The sequence below is a fragment of the Cryptomeria japonica genome, chromosome 3, assembly GCF_030272615.1.
Source record: "Cryptomeria japonica chromosome 3, Sugi_1.0, whole genome shotgun sequence".
NCBI lineage: Eukaryota > Viridiplantae > Streptophyta > Pinopsida > Cupressales > Cupressaceae > Cryptomeria > Cryptomeria japonica.
The window spans coordinates 545,721,967-545,737,683 of NC_081407.1; the positions used below are offsets into that span (position 1 = coordinate 545,721,967).

Here is a 15,717-nt window from a genome sequence, read left to right on the forward strand (position 1 = left end):
ATTTCCTGCAATCTTTCACCAAATGGCCATATATATGACTGTAGGAACACTGTAAGCTCTTCTTCTTCTTGGAAGACTAGTGAGGTTGACCTTGACCTTGTCCTTTCTGTTGGAAGGACGGAGCTTTACCCTTGTACTTATGCGAAGTTGAGGCTGTGAAAGCCTGTTCAGTGGATGAACTAGCGCTGCTTCCAAACTGTTGCTTCCATCTATCCTGCTGTAGAAGCTTGTTGTAGAGATCAGGAAACTTTAGATCAACACTAGTAGAGGAGATATCGAGCGTATCAATGAAATGCTCGTAGGATCTGGGAAGGCTTTTCAGCGTGATCACTACCATATCCTCTTCCACCATGGTTCGCCCTATAGCTTCCAATTGGTCATGGATGTCCTTGATCTTTGTAAGATGTGCTTGGATAGATGACTCGTCATCCATCATGATAGAAAACAACATATTCTTCATAAAGAAAGCTCGGCTCTTGTCAGACGTTTCATGAAGATCCCTCAAGAGATCCCATATCTCTTTAGTTGTTTTACCTGAAGGCACCTAAAGGAGTTGATCATCTGTGACTAAGAGTTTGATAAGCATGACAACCTCTCGATTCTTGACATCATGTTTGTCTTGATCATCACCTGCTATTGTAGGACAATATTCTTTGCCCAAAACAATCTGATCAAGGCAATGGTACTCAAAAATGGTCAACATGCTTTGTTTCCAGGTGTTGTAGTTGCGGCCGTTGAAGTTCTAACTGTGTTCCAATATGATGTTGGTTAATGATGCCATCACGAAAATCGAGGTTGAACAAGGTCAACTGAGTGAAAGCAAGAGACATAAGATTCTGATTGAAAAAAATCAGTATAGAAGTAGCTGCAAAAAAAAAATTGCAACCCTAGAGTGGAATTCTTGGCACGAATCCCAATGTGCAAAGTTTGAGGTTTGGGAGAAACCTAGAAATTAAAATTTGCTGCAGATTTAAAACCTGAGAATTTTCTGAAAAAATAACCAGAAAATAATAATTTGCAAAAAATTAGATTGATTTTTTTTTGTAAATTAGTCAAAAAAAACTGGCATAGATCCCGAGGTAGCTGTCTGCAGAAAAAAAAAATACTGATTTTGTAAATGTTATTCAATTCTCAATTCAAAATGCAAGTTATATCCTAGTTTATCTTTTCTTTGAACTATGTGTTATCTATTTGATATGATAACTCTGATTATCTTCTTTTATATTGCAGGTGAGAGGAGCATTTATTGATTTCGATGTCCTTCTCACAAATGCCGATTGATATGTATATGCAAGTAGGGAGGATCAAGACATTACTTGATCGCACCCTTTGACTTATCGTTGTCATTACAATCGGTGTATGCTTAGCAAACCGATACCAATCAGTGTATACTTAACTTAACAGCCCGATACCAATCGGTGTATATTTATCTTGCCACCCGATACCAATTGGTGCATGCTTAATTTGCCACCCGATACCAATTGGTGCATGCTTAATTTGCCACCCGATGCCAATCGGTGCAAATTAGTTAATCCGATAACCATTATTGTTCACTGTTTTAATATATTAACCGATATATAAATCGGAATACATTAGCCCGATAATAATTGGTGAACATAGTTAATAAGATAACCGATATTAATCGGGATCCATACAGTATAATGTAAACCGATATTAATCGGTATTCTATGCTATAGGATGATTATCGATAGTTAAGCATTGATCGAACTAAGTAGATTGAACGTATACAAATGAAGAATGGTCATCAAATGAAGGATCAATAGCTTGAAGTTTTTCATCATAATTTATCGATAGGATAAATGATTGAATGAGAGACTTCATTTATCTCTCATTCAATCATTTATCTTACCGAAGCTATCATGCATTAACGCTCCCTCTTAGCTAGGTAAGATAATGAAAAACAATATATCAAGCATCACAATTCAAATGATGGTTAGTATTCTTTACACAATCTGACTCTTTAGAAAATCATATCATCTAATCACATGACATGAAGTATCACCTAAAAACGTGATACAAATGTTCATCACATCAATCTTGTGATGATAGGATATCACCTAAGCATGTGATATCAGTATTGCCTAATCATATAATCATATGAGAAAGATTAAATTCTCATCTTATCCAAGTTGTGGTATGTTCACTAACATCTTATACAAATGTTTTACCACAACACAATCATGGCACATCCATGACACACCAAAGATCCAACATGATAACTGGTTTGAACATCATAAGATCGTCACCTTATAATGTCTACATACAAGTGTTCATTATCTTGAGAGATCGTCACCTCTTAGATATGAACTCAGGGGATAAAATCCAAAATGTCCTATCATGACAAAGAAGTTTACACATTAAACATCTTATTGATATGCAAATACAGATTACAAAGCAAATTACCTTTCTATTATACCTAAACTTTTTCTGAAGTGATCAACTTTACTCTGGAAAGAGGTTTGGTTAGAATATCTGCAGTTTGATCTCCTGTACAAACATATTCTAATTGGATCACATTCCTATCTACCATATCTCGCACATAGTGGTATGGAATCTCAATATGCTTGGATCTGTCATGGAACACTGGATTTACTGAAAGTTTTATGCAGCTATGATTGTCACAATGTATAATAGTGGGTTTAATAGGCTCTCCAAACAACCCCACAAGCAACTTCCTAAGCCATACTGCCTCTCGGGCAGCCATAGAAGCTGCAATGTATTCGGCCTCGGTGGAGCTTTGAGCTATAGAAGATTGCTTTCTGCTGATCCAAGATATCATGGCTGAACCTAGACTAAAGCAACACCCTGAAGTGCTTTTCCTGTCAGTCACACTTCCAGCCCAATCTGAATCTGTAAATCCATGTAGGTCTATATTAACTTTCTCATATTTGAGACCAAGTTTTAGGGTACCTTGTAAGTATCTCATAATGTGCTTTACTGCAACCAGGTGTATCTCCTTAGGTTCACACATAAATTGACTTAGAGCATTAACTACATAACAGATATCTGGCCTTGTATTTACCAAGTACATCAAGGACCCAATCATCTGTTTGTATTGAGTAGGGTCAGTGGGTTGTGACTCTGCTACTACTTTTTTAAGTTTATGTAAATTGGTTTCCATAGGAGAGGTCATGGGCCTACAGTTTAGCATTCTGAATCTCTTCAAAATGTCCAAGGTATACTTTCCTTGGTTTAGTATAATGTTATCAGAATTCTGCCATACTTCCAATCTTAGGAAGTAATGAAGGAGTCCCAAGTCCTTCATATCAAATTCTTTGGATAGATCTCTCTTGCATTGATCTATAAGGTGATCATTTCCTGTGATTAATAAGTCATCAACATATAAAATCAATATTAGCATATCACCTTTATTTCTTTTGTAGTAGAGATTAGGATCTACATCATTCTTAGAGAAGCCTAGTTCTGAGAGATAGGTGTCAATTCTTTAATACCAGGCCCTGGGAGCCTGTTTAAGCCCATAGAGAGCTTTCTTGAGTCTACACACATGAGACTCTGCATCATGAATTTCAAACCCTTCAAGTTGCTCTAGGTAGACTTCTTCTAAGATCTCACCATTTAGAAATGCTGTCTTAACATCCATCTGGTGTACCTTCCACCCCTTTGCTACTGCAATGGCTAGTACAGCTCTTACTGATGTATACCTAGCAATAGGTGCAAATGTTTCTTCATAATCTATTCCTTCCCTTTGTGAGAACCCTCTAGCTACAAATTTGGCCTTGTGTTTTTCAATACTGCCATCTGCAACATGTTTGATCTTGAAAAGCCATTTAGATGAAACAACAGATTTCTTAGTTGGCCTCAGAACAATCTCCCAAACATCATTCTTCATAATGGACTGATACTCTTCAGACATGGCATCCTTCCATACTTGATGTTCAAGATCATTCAACTATTGCACTGACAACCTATTGTAATTTTTGGAGTGCATATGCTCAAGCATACTCCAATTGCGCTCACATCTTGAAGCACTACATGGATGGCTCAAGACACGAACAACAATCAGCTGAAGATTTGACAGCTTAGCGCCAAACATCTTCCACCATGCATCTGGAATGAGAAAAACTAAAAATCAATTCTATTTTGTGATCTTGAGTTTCACAATTCACTCTCAATATTAAGTTATTAACATAAAGTGGTAAAAGAGAGAAGTTTAATTTTTAGATTTAAATTATGCCTTTAATAGATTTTTACTTAGTTGCAATGTTGTCTGACTTGCCTTGCATATCTCTCGTGCATAGAGGTCACCTTGTGCAAGTCTGGACATTTCTATCTCACTAACTATCTTAACTCCAATTAATGTATTAGGCCACTCAACATCTCATCAACTTGATATCTGGGCAAAATTGGAATGTTGGATTGAGGAAATAGATAGCTGCATGTAAAGTCTTTTGAAGCTGAAAGTGCCATTCTCGACCATTGATCTCCCATATGGGACAGTCGTTATCCTCATCCATAAATAAACAGATCTGATGGCCTCCTTCACTCTATCCATGCCTACATATATGTAGCCCATTGTAGACTTCTTTCCATCAGCAACTTGTAGGAGAACAACTAAAGGTAAACTTTATGCATTGTGAAACATTAAGATAAATAAGAGTTCAAAAGAAAAATGCAAATGAAATGGAAGTACGAGCCAAAATATAATGGAAAGTCACCTTTACAATCTCCTTGGCTGGTTGCCAAAAATTTTGCCCATTAAAGATCCAATCAACCATGTCAACCCCTACATTGGTTATTGCATATGATGAGGTAGACCACTCCTTACTTACAAACATGTGCGTGGCCTTTGACTGAAGCAATGATTGCAATGTGATATAATTGGTTGCAAAGAGGGTTATTCTAGGATGAGTCAACTCTTTCTTGTGAATTTCATCATATGGTTGATGACCCAAGTATATATATATATTGTATGCTCTATACATTTTCTGATCTAGGGATGTTTGCCAAGATCCTCCAATATGATGTCAAGGCAATGAGCAGCATAAGGAGTCGAGAACAAGGAGGGGTGCCTATCCATAAGAAGTCTACTTGGAGCAACATCATTTCTTGCATCATTTGTAACTATTTGCACTATGTTCTCCTCATCCACCTCGGCCAAGATTCCCTTGAAGGCCTCACAAAGAAACTCAACATTTTTTGTGTTTCTTGAAACATCAATTGACTTCAAGAACATTGTGCCACTTGAGAAAGCCAAAATCAGCAATTCATTAAATTAGAAATTAAAAATCTTAATCATTAAATCAATGGATTGCACAAAGTACAATTACTTAAGGAAGAAACAAGAAAATTCAACAATGTTCTTCTATTGGTCCAACCATCAGTGGTGATGGTGCAACACTTCTTCCTCCATATGTCATGTTGCTCATCAATTTTGGCTTTCACATCAACCACCTTTTGACTCAATGGAGTCCTTTAGCTCCTCTTCGTTAGGGGCTTTGAACTCCGCACTACAAATCTTCTATCGTATTTTTCCAATAAGGAGACCTAAAACAAATTAAATAGACAAAATAAGAATTTTAAACTAAGAGTTTAACTTTTAAATCTTCAATGCTACATACTCTTAAAAGAAAAAAAATTAATAGACGTAGAAATCAAACTATGTATTTTAAAATAAAAATAATGATAATTACCTAGGTGCATGGTATGGAATGGTGCAATAGAACCAGAAGTTTCCAATCACTCTTTTTGTAGCATCATTGCTTGTCCTTATTTCAATCCATGCTCTCAAGCGATGGTTGGGAACCTGGAGTAGTGTGTGGAACAAAATATGAATCTAAATTGGATGAAGATTTACGAATTCTAGCCTCATTACTTATACTACCAATACCATTGCCACTACTCATAGATTTAGGAAATGGACTAATTGAAGAACTCTCTCCACCAATGGCTTACATTTCTTCTCTCTGCCTCTTTTTTAATTCTTTTTGCTACTTAAAAGTCTCTAGTTGACTTTGCACTTCATATAACTTTAGGGGGCACATCTTTGCATGGTTTAGGATCATGGTAATGTATGTTTGGAAGACGATACCTTAACCAATTAATACGTCCACCAAGCAATTTTGTTTTGCAATGGATACATGTTACTTCCCCTTTTTTGGCCTTAGGGATGCCGTGTTTCTAACAAGGATCCTTTTTAACTAGGGGAGACATTGTACTTGGAAATCTGTATCAATTTTTAAATGAAGAGTAAGCTCCAATAAAGTATAAATGGAAATAAATAACATTTACACTTTTCTAATAAAATTGAAGTAAGAAAAAATTAAGAACAATTAGGGTTTATAGCTAAAATAAAGAAAAAATACAAAAAATAGCTAGGGTTGATTATTTTTTTTGGGTAGCTAGGGTTGATAATTTGATAGCTAGTGTTTCTTGTTTTTTCCATTAACCTTAAATGAAATAAAATAAAACAAATTTAGAACACAACGAAGATATGAAAAAAAAAGAACAAAAAGTACTAAATCAATGTTGGTCCTTCGTAAAATCCTTTGGATACGTCAATGGTAGCTACAAACCTGCCCAAATGATCTTCAATCACTATTTTGTCTTCAATCAATCGATTGGTTTTTTCTCTAGGGACATACAATTTTTCCTCGAAAAGTAGTTTTCCTCTCCTTGTTTGAAAACAAAATGAATGGCTTTTTAGGTTGAAGGAGATCACTTTATGTGTTCTTTTGTTTGAAGTTTAAGTGTTTTTGTTATTGTTTATTTTTTTTGTTTCATTCAGCTTCAGCAGTCAAGTCTTACTCACAAGACTCGCTAGGTTTGGCAAGTTTGGAAGACTCGGCGAGTCTCTAGAACTCACCCGAGACCCAGGTCTCAAGTCCTCAAGACTTGTTTCACTTGGCTCATTTCAGACCACTGAATCTGGGTGAGTTCTGCAACTTTGCATTAAATAATGCAAAGGCATGTGGAGGAGGGATCAAGTGTGCTATAGTAAAACAAATTAAACTTAAAAAAAAAAATCGAAGTCTAGTGTATAGGAGTGCATGAAAACCATGGCACATGCGAATATAAAAAACAAAAATAAAAAATAAAAAATTGATCTAGAGAAAAGGCAAAAGGGATAGCTATTAAGTCATTGATAATGACAAATACAACGGAGGCACATATTTTATAAGGTTTTGTCAATAACAAAAATTGCGGTGAATTTAAAGAAATTATGCTATCATACAAAGTAAAAAGAGTAGTTTATTGTGAACCACATCATTCCGAGACAAGTTTACACAAAATCTTTACGTCTTAACCAACATTAGTGAGAAAATCTATATAATATATGTGAAATTGGGGGAGAAGTCTACAAAGCAATGAATTTATCATATTTATAGCGTATACAATTGTGATTTCTAGTTAAAGGATTCAAGTTGGATATTCACCATTGTCAATGTTTCAAAATTTGCCAAAGGGTGTGCTTGACTTCATCAAAATAGAGGATTCACCATGAAAGGTTCATTAGAATCATGAAGAGATGTCTATCCAAAAGTCTATTTTTAGCCTACAAAAATAGTGATTGCCATTTTCAAAGAGAAGAGTATAATTTGGGATTTGCTATTTTCAGCTGAAGCTATTTATAGCTTGTGCTATTTTAGTAGTCTCTACTTTTAGCTAAGTAGCCAATGCTATTTTTAGCGTTCTACTATTTTCAACATTTGTTATCTATAGCCTAGAGTTGGTTATTTTTATATCTTTTGCCATGTGAGATGTGACCATTAAGTCATAGTTTGTAATAAATTTATTTTATAGTTTAATTGAAGGTTTCATGGTTTTAGTTCTAGTATTATTTGACAAGATAATTTATAATATAGCTTGCACATTGTGCAAGCGATAGTAATTAGGGTCAAAGTGCAATTAGTTTTATTTATTTATTTTTGTACAATTGTTTGTAAACACTATAAATAAATGTCCTTTTGCATTTAGCGGTTATTGATATATTGTAATTTTCATGCCTATATTATATTAGAGTTGCTATTCATCAAGTATTTAGTGTTATTGTTATCCTGAATTTGTTATTCACTCAATGAAATGTATTGCACCTATATTGCTTATGAATTTTTATTGAGATGTTTCTAAATGTGTGCTAAGGATTGAATTGCTTCAGTGAATTTGAAAAATTTGTTTTGTAGATGAGTTCAAAGGTGTAGATTGTCAATTTGTGTTGAGTCCTACATTTAATTTAATCATAGCAATTGTGTTTATGTACTAGCCTATTCAACTTTTTGTGCACTTATTTATTCAATCTTTGTTTTTAATTGAATGGCATAAGCATGAATTCGTAGGATTTGTTTCAAGTCAAAAAGTATAAAATCAATTGTCTAATGTTGAAAGAACATCTTAGCCTTTTATTGTAGGCAAACCAAAAAGATATGCATTTACATTTTATTTAGCAAACACCCCAAAGATCATTGTAAAGATTATAAATTGTAAGTACATATTGTCCATTTCTGGGTTAGTTTTAATTTATAGGGAGTTTCCCTTCCTAATTTGAATGATGGTTTTAGTGCACATCTGTTTTGTTTTGTGTTGCACTGAATGGTGAATTAAAATGCTAACAATGTGTACTTGCACCATTCAATCTTTGCATTCAGCTAAGAAATGTGTGTGTGTAGCTGTAGAGTTTTCTTTTAGTCTAAAAGTATGGGAAACCTTTGTCTTGCTTTCAAGTGCATTCCAACATTTTCCTTTAGGTGAATCCAAAAAGATACACATTTAATTTTGTATACATGATTGTGAAAACACCATAGAAAACATTGTAAAGATTATAAATAGAAAGTACATTGTTTGTAGACTAGGTTAATATTTATTTACAAGGAGCTTACCCTTCTAATTTGAAGAGTGGCTCTACTGCACCTATTCTATTTTTTGTTGCATTGAAAGGTGTGGTATGAAATGCTAACAAATTTAGGTTTATAATGAAACTTGTATTGTATGTATGTAGTCAATTCGTAGAGTAGATGTAATTGTCAACCTTTTATTTATTTCCATGTAATATCTTTGTAAACATTATAAATAAGTGCTATTTTGAACTTAGATTTTTTAATGGAAATTCTTACACCTATTTTTTTGCTGAAATTGTTGTTCAGTGTTATTGTCAATGTGGAATTCTTTATTAATTCGATATAATTTCTTACGCCTATTTTGCTTCTAAATTACTATTGAGAGGTTTTGTGTTATTTGTTGCATGTTGAAGTATGTTATATTGCTTTTAGCAAGGTTGTAAGCTTTGTATTGCAGGTTTGTTCAAAGTTGAGATTGTGGCTTTGTACTGATCCTTTAATCTAATTAACCAAAGCAATTGTGTCCTTGTGTTTGAAGTTGTCATGCTTTGTGTACTTGCACTACTTAGTCTCTGCTTTTAGTTGAACAATGCAAGCGTGTAGTCATGGCCTCCAAACTTTCAGGCTTTGCTATTCATACTATAATCTTATTGTTTAGTTTGTTTTTGGTCCTAAAGAAGACAAAGATGCATTCATTATTACAAGAACAGGCTCATACAGAATTGTCATAACCTAAATTCATAAGGATACTGCAGTTATGTTAGAAACTATCATTTTTCTTTCTGATTAATTATGCAATTTTATCTTTTAATGTCCCGTATCTGTATGAACCATTGTTGAAATCCAGTTCTGAAAACAATTTATGACAATCTTAGTTCTTATCAACATAGTTTTATTACCTATGCCATCTAACCTTATTGTAATGTACCAGGTTGTGTTCTGTCTTCATATCTCAACTTCTTGTAACTATTTGTTAAGGGTTGACCATAATATGATGGGTCATGAGTTGTATAAGATAAATGGACAGAATACATGAACTGAAAATTTGAAATTCCAAAGAATTATTTCATTAAGGTCTCAGTTGTTTTTACTCAACTGATATGTAGGATACTTTATCGAGAAATTAATTATATCAAGGAAGGGCGGAATGCTGATAGATTCAGGCGTGACTTCCGTAACATAAAGTGGGTTCGAATACCTGTATGTTTCTACATACCTGTGCCCTAAAATTTCTTTTGAATTCATACTAATTGCTGAGGTCTGGTAGAAAAAACCTTGATAGTGCTGTGTGGTATCCATACATTTATTTTCTCTATTTTCACATTTATTCTGAAGAATAGAACTTGCAATACAAATAAAACCTGTATTGGAACTAAATATCATTCCAATTGGTACAAAACACACTGAACTTTTTGTGTCCTTTCTAATACCTAGTTTTTCTGTTCTAGGCAATATATTGGGACTACACCTCAGAGAAGGTATTGACATTGGAGTATGTTCGAGGTAAGTTTTAGAAGGGCTCTGTATTTAATACTTCTGAATTTTCCTGTGAATAGCTTCCCCACTAATTTAAAGCTTATGGATAAGCTTCTTTATGTTGGCTTCCTTTGTCCCAATCTTATGGAGGCACTCTTTGTTTGAATCATGTTTTGTGTGGATCGCTAATTTTAAACCCTTGAATAGGTATCAAAATAAACAACATAGATCTCCTTGATGCTGGTAACTTGGACCGCTCATTGATTGCTAGGCGATCCATTGAGTCATATTTGCTTCAAGTAACGTCTTCAAATCCCTGTGCTTTTTGTGACTTATATATCATAAAATGATTATATATATAAGTTGGAGTCAGAAAACAAATTGAAAATGACTTTATCTGGAGGAATTTAAATAGGATATGCAAAAGAGTATTTTGTATTTTTTGCTTGTTTACACTTGTTAGATCATTTGGAAGCTTTTTTGTCCTCCACTTGGTGTAGAAAACCCTGAATTGTTTTCTTTTGTTTGATATCCTATTTTTTGTTTGTCTATTGAACATTCTGTGGGGTTATATTCTTTTTCTCAGTTTCAAATAAAAGAGCTATCCAGATATCTTTGCAAGTGATCAAATAGAATGTATGGTGTTCTGAGCAAATTCCCTTTAGTGATAATTTGGTAGGTTTAATGTCAAACCATGTCTTGGTTTATAATTTTAAGCAAAAGAAAACCAGGTAACACTGAGATCTCCAATGATGCTCATAGCACTGGAACATGATAGTATATTTTATTTGAATAGGACTCCATTGTTCGACACAAAAATCTATTATTTCATTGTGGAAACAAGTTGATTGATCCTTATAGAAAATTTCTAATTGCATGTTGTCTAGAATGTTTGACATGATACAGATGACCTGTTTCATCATTGTGGCTGCAATTTATTGCAGATTCTAAAGACTGGATTTTTTCATGCTGATCCACATCCGGGAAATCTAGCAATTGATGTAGATGGTTCACTTATTTATTATGATTTTGGGATGATGGGAGAAATTAAATCATTCACAAGGGACAGGTTACTCCAAATGTTCTATGCAGTTTATGAGAAAGATGCAAAAAAGGTACTCTTACGGATACTGAATTTCTATCATACTGCATAGCATATCAATTCATCATGTGCACTAAGTAATCATTTTTCAAGATAAATTCAGTGTTAATTAATATGAAACATTTGTTGAAGGTAAAACATTCAACAGGAACTTCATGCAATGATAAACTGTTTTATGAAGAGTTCTATTTCTCTCTTTACCTTTTTTGATACAAAGTACCATTTCTGCACACCTAAGTATTTATTAAATTTTTAGTTTGAGGCTAATTCTTCAAGCTTGCCTTGTTTCACGCTGCATATGTTAGTTTCTTTTAAAAAATTCAACTGTTCAGTTCCTTGTGATTATGCATATGAAAAACCACAAGTCACGAGTTTAAATATATATTCTCAATGAGAAAAATATCTGTGAAAATTGATTGCCCACATAAAAAAAATCTGTATAATTGATGCCTAAATATGAGATTGTTTGAACTTCGACTATTTCCACAAGCTGCATCCTTGAACATCCAGTAGTTTCAAATAAATCATGCTAAACTGAAATACGGTTCTCTGACATGAGGCACTTTAATTATATGAAGATTGACTATTGTGTTTTATTGCCTTATCAAAATTTCTGTCTTCTTGATTTTTATAAACAAGCTAGAAACATTCCGATAAAATATTTTCCAATAAAACCATTTTGTAAATTATTTGTTAATTTACAGAATGTAATTTTATGCAAGCTCCCAATTTGAGAATTGAGATCTTCATAGTTATTTAATGTTCTGAAATATGGATATACTTTAATTATGTCTCGAAGCTTTTACAGTAAATACTAAATTGATTCTATGCAGGTTATTCAGTCTCTTGTTGACTTAGGTGCACTTCAACCTACTGGAGATATGGCATCTGTATGTTGTGAGCTATTTTTTTGTTAAAGGAAAATATAGATTAGGACTTTAAAGTTTTGAAACAGATTTGTGATTTTGAGTTGTGTATTCAAAGGAAACGGTGAATCAAAAGAGTCCTGCCGAAAGAACTGTAGCTTATGCATTCTAAGATCTATGAATGAACTATGTTTTGTAGGTAAGACGGTCCATACAATTCTTTCTGGACAACTTATTGAACCAGCGACCTGATCAAGAGGCAACTCTATCAGCAATTGGGGAGGTATTTTATAGAGTAAACATTGAATTTTAGCATTTATATTTATGAATTTGTAGTCAATACCCCTTTATGTGTTTCCTTTTCTATAACCCTTGTACGTGTTTTCTATATTGAGTTGAGTCTATTCTCTTAAGCTATGGTCCATCCAAAACAAATTGTAGGGTAGTAGCACTTTGATAAGAAATGTCGTTGTTTCCATTTGTCATACTGGTTAACGTGGTTTCCTACAGTTGTGTTGTTGTACCCATGTGAAATTTTTAGTACTGTGTCAAGTTCCAAGTCATCATTTAGTCATTTCTCATTTGCATCTCAAATCAAACTCCTTGTACCTTGTACTCATCAATTCCATTGGTATCTATTCAAGCTAACAATTTTTGTATGGGTTGAGAGAGAAGGTTGTCAAGCATGCCAAGTCAGGTGAACATGTGAACTTGGATATCAGTAAAGGTAGTGAGATGTCAAGGTAGAGAATTGTAACACCGAAGCTTCTAGGGCATGTATTTACAAAGAAAGGGTATCTAATGGATATTTCAATGTGGGAGAAGATTCATAGGGGATTTGGAGTGTGCCAAAAGTGGAGAATGTCATACAAAGACTACAAAATTGCATAAAGGTGACATTTCGCCCATGCGCTTGGGCACACTCTTAGAATGTCCAATGTCATGTTGCGAATTAAAAACCACTTAAATGATAAAGTACTTGCACTATTTCAAAGTCAATAACAAATTAGATCAATTGAGTGACTCAAAAAAAAATGTCTTCACTTAAGTGGCAAGTGTTAATGAAAAATAGAAGAAAGGTGCACTTTTTCACTCAAGTGATTTAACTTAAATCAAATTAGAATGGAAATTTGACTTATGGGTTCTCAAGTGACTAGGGGTGCTTAGGATGACTTAAATCTCAAAATGTCAAGTTAAAAGATAACAAACCGTAACTCCATGTGTTAACTTTATAGATCAGACTGATAACAACATGCAGAAATGAAACAATAAACACACATAACACAACAGTACCCTGGGAAAACCTTCCTCTTGGAGGTGAAAAACCCAGCAACAAAGATCTCAGATTATATTAACTCAAAATCAGTAGAAGTCTTACAACTTTTGCTTCAACACTTGAAGCATAATATAATCAGCAGATAATAATCCAAGTTAGGGCACACACTAGGGCAGACTTATCTGAGGTATGCTTGCCGTAGATGATTCAATAATCGAATTGTAGACCATTCGCTTGATCTTGCAGCCCTTAGAACAAGTTCGCTGACCTTGTAGATGAAATTGACAGCCCTAGGAGGAGTTCGCTGTCCTTGTGGATGAATTCGCCAACCCTAAAGGAAGTTTGCCAGCCCTAGATGGAAGTTCCCCAGTCCTAGATAATATCTAGGATGAATTTGCTACACAAGACAACTGATTCGCTGAAATAATTCACTGATCAATAGCAGAGGTAGTTCGCTGATGTGTGAATGAGATTGATTGCTGAATGAATGTATTATTGATGCAAGAATGATCTTGCATATATATGAGACTTTGTCTCTTCTCCTTAGGCCAGCCTTGCATTTAAATTAATAATTGGATCTTCATTTTGGCGCCCACACATAGGGTTAGCCCAATTACAATTTACAAGTTACTTGTATAGAGACAGACCTAATACAAGTTACATGTCATAATTACATTTCACAAATGATGACGCCCATTTAGGGCCGGACCTAATAACAAGTTATACATTGAACTTTGCAAGATATTATGGCTAAGGCAGACAGGCCAATTAGCCACCCAAAAGTGCTAGGTCAGCCCTAGAAGGAATCCGACCTAGCTATAACATCAACACTCCCTCTTAGCTAGGGAGGAGTCCTTCTCAACATATGAGTCACATGGTGACATCCACCATGGCTACTCCCAGAGGGTCGGTCCATCATGGCTTCTCCCATGGATGGAAAAAAAACAAATGAACACAAGTGCCCATCACGGAATCCTCAACGTGATGTCATCATCTCATCATGATGTTCACCATGGCTACTCCCAGAGGGTGAATAAACACAAGTGCCAAGTCATGGAGTCTCTCACATGACATCCACCATACCTATTCGTAGAGGGTGGATCCACCATACTTACTTGCAGAGGGTGGAATGAGGGCTTTCACCTCAAACATCTCTCGCAGAGAAGAATGCATTAACAAGGGCTTGCACCTCAAACTTCTCTCGCAGAGAAGAATGCACTAACAAGGGCTTGCACCTCAAACTTCTCTCGCAGAGAAGAATGCATTAACAAAATCTTCAAGACGATGTGGCTCCCTCTAAAGCTGGAATGTCAGGCTCCCTCTGAAGCTGAAATGTCAGGCTCCCTCTTAGAATAAGAAACCTTATGAATTGACATTAGACCTTGGCTCCTCCTGAGGTGTCCCTATGTCAATCTTCGCAGAAGAAGCTAGATGAGTAGACCTAAATTTTCTATCTCGAGCAATGTGGCCATACTTGTCACACTCAGTCCCAGGGTAGCAAGTTGTGTCTCCATCCTTCAGCCTACGAAGCTTCCTCACAGGATGCCTCAAGCTCTTCCTTCCTTGAATTCCTCAATCTCGGATAATTAATTCATCATTCATTTGCTTCTCAATCCAACCTGCATTTTAACAGGATTAATAATAGTTTATATCAAACTACAAGTGAAGTATGTTAGCCGCATTATTGTATACGGGAATATGAATAGTTAACTAAGTCGTAAAATGGGTTTGTTAGTTGGCACCCGAGGGGTGGCAGTTCCGATGCAACGGTTGGCGCCCGCACCCCCTCGGTATCTTTATATACTCCTCATTGTAACTTGTAAAGGACACATGAATTATGAATAGAATAACATATCTGATACTTGTTTGATATCTATGGCATTGTTCTGCATTACGTACTTCCTGCCTTAAGTATTCACCCGAGAGGGCAAACATTTGGCGCCATTGCCTAGATGTATTCGGGAACGGAAGACACGGATGGCGCTCAGACACAATGGGCCTACCAGTTGGTGAAATAAACCCAGAGGCGGACGACGCGCAAACAAAACTTTACACAGGCGAAGACACGGCAATGAGAGAATTTTCAATTCTACTCTAGGTAGCCATCCAGAGCTACGTCCGACGAGAGGTGGCGGAGGCGGAAATCCCACCAAGTGTCATGTGGACAGCTCTGGAGGTTAGCCC

The 15,717-nt window shown here is 35.2% G+C and overlaps 1 protein-coding gene across 1 annotated transcript in view; it reads left to right on the forward strand.

Annotated features, from left to right (window-relative positions):
- LOC131075095 (protein ACTIVITY OF BC1 COMPLEX KINASE 7, chloroplastic) overlaps positions 1-15,717 on the forward strand; it is a 160,405-nt gene that overhangs the window by 89,647 nt on the left and 55,041 nt on the right. Inside the window, exons 6-11 of the mRNA XM_058011918.2 lie at positions 9,920-10,013; positions 10,262-10,316; positions 10,497-10,588; positions 11,234-11,404; positions 12,225-12,281; positions 12,457-12,540. Coding sequence (XP_057867901.2) covers positions 9,920-10,013; positions 10,262-10,316; positions 10,497-10,588; positions 11,234-11,404; positions 12,225-12,281; positions 12,457-12,540 — 553 coding nt within the window. The remainder of the gene's footprint in view (positions 1-9,919; positions 10,014-10,261; positions 10,317-10,496; positions 10,589-11,233; positions 11,405-12,224; positions 12,282-12,456; positions 12,541-15,717) is intronic.